General features: G+C 44.4%; 1 protein-coding gene across 1 annotated transcript; it reads right to left on the reverse strand.

The window, feature by feature from the left end:
- Window positions 1–3,035: 3,035 nt before the first annotated feature.
- LOC110223966 (vomeronasal type-1 receptor 3-like) lies at window positions 3,036–3,928 on the reverse strand. The gene is given in 2 exon segments (XM_021009750.1): window positions 3,036–3,460; window positions 3,463–3,928. Coding segments are annotated over 2 exon segments (891 nt in total).
- Between the last annotated feature and the right edge of the window lie 232 nt (window positions 3,929–4,160).

Genomic DNA, 4,160 nt, shown 5'->3' on the forward strand with positions numbered 1-4,160 from the left:
TTGATGAGACACATGGGGAAGCAAAGGTCAGTCACCAGTGGAGAGGTGGGGAAGCAGGAATTCCTGGGACTTAGTAAGTGCCCCTGTCTGGTTATCCTGGGATTCTGGCTGATCTGCTCAAGCCCAGTTATCTCCAAGGTTTCCTCTCTGTAAAGCCCACTTGGGTCCCCTGGTTACCCTTCTGTCTGTTGTATCCTTACTTGTACTTCCACAGGTTGCTAATTCACATTGCTCAATATGGGTTCAATGCTTATCTCTCTGAGCTAAATAGGGGCAGTGATCATGGGTATAGGTTCCAAAATCTGGCTTGCTTTTTTATTTATATTTCTGGTGCTTAGCACATAGTGTTTATCCAAGGTTTTCATTCATTCATTCAGTCATCCATCCATCCATCCATCCATCCATCCATCCATCCATTCCTATTTTCCTGGGACTAAGGATGCTGATGTGTTTTCCCACTCTCTTACAGAGTTCAGCACATTAATCAGCCAGTCCTTACATGCCAGATAAGAGAATGAGCCATGTTGGCTGCATAGTCTGGGCCTTTTAAATTGCCAGCACCTGGCTGGTTCACCTTAGGTAAGGTTAAATCCTCAGCTCTGCAGCCTCAGATGTCAAGCCATCAAGCATTCATTCAATTACACCGTGGAAAGCACTGTGCTCAGGACTAATTCCACAGTGTGGTTCGATGTTTCCTATTGTTTGGGATGGGCTCACCGTTTATTTCCCCAGACACCAGGTGGGGATGATCATGGACAGAGCTTCTAAACTCCGTCTGGCCTTTTAGTTTTTTCTTAATGCTTAGCACAATGCTTTGCACACAGTAAGTGCTTAATAGATGCTATTTCATTCATTCATTCACTTGTTCATTCTATAGCTCAACTTTGAGGGGATTGATGCAGAAGTGCCTTCCCTGCCTCCCTAGTTCAGTTCATTAATTGACCAGCCCTTATGTTCCAGATAAAGGTGAGCCAAACAGGAAGTAGATCTTTAAAAGGGATGTTTCTCTGGTCACTAGGTGGATCAAAGTGCCTTCCTCCCTTACTGAGCCTTCTGGAGCAAGAGGGACTCAGGGACCCATGATTTTTTTTAGGTTCTTACTGGGGTTATTGGATCTGCCACTTTCTGTGAAAGGACTGAATTGGGTCATCAAATTGACTATTTTTCCTGGCTGAAGTAAGCCAAGTTGAATATAAACTGCATGAGGGCAGAAACTGTTGTGGGTCTTTGGGTCACCAGTGCCTACTATACAATGTTTGTTATTGAACTGAATCAAAGTTTTCAGGCGTGAAATAAGTAAACCAATAAATTTCAAATCATGTGCACATAGCTTCCTTTTGTCACACACATTCATGGCATTCATCAGCTTCCAACTCCGATGCTGGCAGCAAAACTTCCGTGGAGAGAATTTTTCAACGAGTTGAGTTGAGAAGCTATAATTTGAGTCCTTTAGAAGGTTCAGAGTATGTTGTTTTGCTGCTCAAAGATGAGCTTTGAAAAAGATAGTAACAACTGGTGTGTGTGTAGTCTCTCAACATGCACAAAATACATATGATGCCTCATGTGTTTCTTTCATTAACCCCGTATGGTAATGCTATAGTTAGCTCAGCACTGATGACCAAGGAGAAGATTTCCTATCTACAGTGGCTTTGGTTCTCTGGTAAGTCATGTTGAGGGGAGGGAATGAAGAGGCATCCTCAAATACTGAAGAACACAAATATTTGTTAAGGACGTGCCTGTGTCAATCTTCCTTGGGAATATCGTTATTGACAGCTGACATAAAGCGTGAATTGGATATAGGTGATTGGAATGATTAGGAGAAGCACAATGGATTAACTTTCCTCCTGGCTTTAGTTAGAACGCTAGTCTCAAAGACTGAGCAGTCCCTCAAAAGTCATGTTGATTGGACTAAGAGGATAGCCACTCAGCAGGATCTCCTTGATTCAAAATGGATTCCTTTCTTGTTTAACAATGGACTACTGATCCCACAGGGCTTGAGGTACTGCACCCACTCCCTTTTCCTAGGAGACCCTTGGCTCTGGATCAATACGTTCAATTTAGCCATGTTCAGTCATGGGGCAGCCTGTCCTTTAACACAAGGAGAGCTAGGTGATCTTTTCACACTTCTCTACTTGTTAATGGCCCCTCCCCCCTTGCACTCTAGGGAAGATGTACATATGGTTAAGGTCACAGGACCGTCTAGGTCCTGAAGTGCAGCCCTTTGACTGAATCCAACCTTCACAGATCAAATCACCTTAATAAAAGGATTTGATCTGTAAAACTTGGACACAGTCAAAAGGCTGCCCTCAAGGACCTAGAAGGCTGCATGTGGCCTTGAGGCTGCAGGTTCCCTATACCTGGTTTAGGATTAGGATCACCTTTTGGATTTCCCCAAGAAGGAGGAGTAGAAAGGTGCTCAATAAACAATAAGAATCAGGTATGGGTCAGACATTTATTTCCTATATGGAAAAGAAATGCTGAAAAACAAAAGGGCATATTGACACTAAGACATTAACTAAGTAGTGGTGGGCTAGGAGAATGATACTTAAAAGCATCTAAATATAAAGCAGTGTTTGACATCGCAGTTTAGGCATTTTACATTTCACTTCAGCTCAGCATTATTCAAGCAGCTCTTGGTTAACTGTTGGTAAAGTGGCTGATTTGGAGATGGTCCTTTTCTTGGTAGCCATCCTATCCAAGAGCAGTGGAGTTGTTGCTGGGGGCTTCCCCCTTACCGTCATTCAGCTTTGACCAAAGGGACACAGGGCATCTGGACCTCTTAGCAGGGTCACCTTCCAGCCTGGACCTGTTCATCACAGGATAGATGGTCATTCAATCAGGAAAGAAGAAAAGGTAGTCAGGGGCCCAGGTGACGCTCCCCTGGTCGAATTCCCCTGTACCAGCTGACATGTGGGGAAAGATGCTATGATGCCGAGTTGGAGAAGGGCCAGCTCCTTTCCACCCATTATTGGAAGTCTCAGAGTTACTTGATGGAGGGTCAGGGGAAGAGAAGGGAAACAGGAGCTTTGTATCCATCAGAGACCATAACAGGCCCGGGTGATCTGAGTGTCACTGCTGAGCAGTATAAAGGGGCTTACTGCAGGATAACACAGGGACAGAATGATTATGCCATTTATCACCCAATGCTTAGTTTCTTCAGAATATACCATATGAACACTAAAAGGGGAGCTGATTGAGGTAAAGCAGACAAAGAAGATCATCAGGAATGGGATGGCTTTGGTGGCCCTGGTCTCTGGGGAGGCCCTGGGGGACATGTTGGCTCTGTGAATGTGCTGGACCCGATGATGGTGTCTGCACAGGACAAGCACCATGTAGCCACTGGTAATGGCCATGAGACCCACAAACACACTGTCATAAACAGACTTCCAGATTGCAATTTTCATAGTATTTATGGCATGCAACTTCAGAGAGCTGGACCAAATAGTCCACCTCTCTTTCTGCTGTTTCTTGGGCAGGTCACACATACAGGAATGATGATGGCTATCAGTAGATTGAGAACCCAGCAGAGGAGACAGCAGGGGAGGGTACATTTTGGGGCTCTAGCCTTGAGCCCTGCCCACATGGGACTATAGGGACTGATGGAGATGGCCTGGGAGACACTGAGGAGGCAAGAGCTACAGAGGGAAAGTCCCTGGGCTGCTTGCATCAGGTAATTTAGAATTCTAACCTCGTTACAATCTAGGAAAGATTTCAACACCCAGACCTGCATTATCTTGGGGACTCCTCCAAAGAGAATCAGCATGGCATTGGAAAAGGCCATGTGGATGACAATCATATTTATAGGTCTTGTCCTATGACTAGTGATGGATTTATGGCCATACAGGTAAAGGAAGAAAGAGTTCCCCATGATTCCAAGTACTATCAGGTTCAGATAGACAATCCCCAAGACTTCATTGTGAGAAATCATTCCTCAGATGTCTTAGGCAGATGTGTTATTTGATTCAAAGTCACCTGGCAAGAAACACAGAAGATTTTGACTTCCTGACCCAGTTTCCCAATAAAATTCCATCTTTTCTTTACCTATTAGATGAAAATAAGTAAACCACCCCAGACCAAAGGGTAAAGAGTTGGGGGAGGGGGATATCAGATTTGTGCTCAGGAGATAGCTTTCCATCGATTGAACATATTTTCCACATAAT

This window comes from Phascolarctos cinereus, unplaced genomic scaffold (assembly GCF_003287225.1).
Source record: "Phascolarctos cinereus isolate Bilbo 61053 unplaced genomic scaffold, phaCin_HiC Scaffold_9;HRSCAF=440, whole genome shotgun sequence".
Classification (NCBI taxonomy): Eukaryota; Metazoa; Chordata; class Mammalia; order Diprotodontia; family Phascolarctidae; genus Phascolarctos; species Phascolarctos cinereus.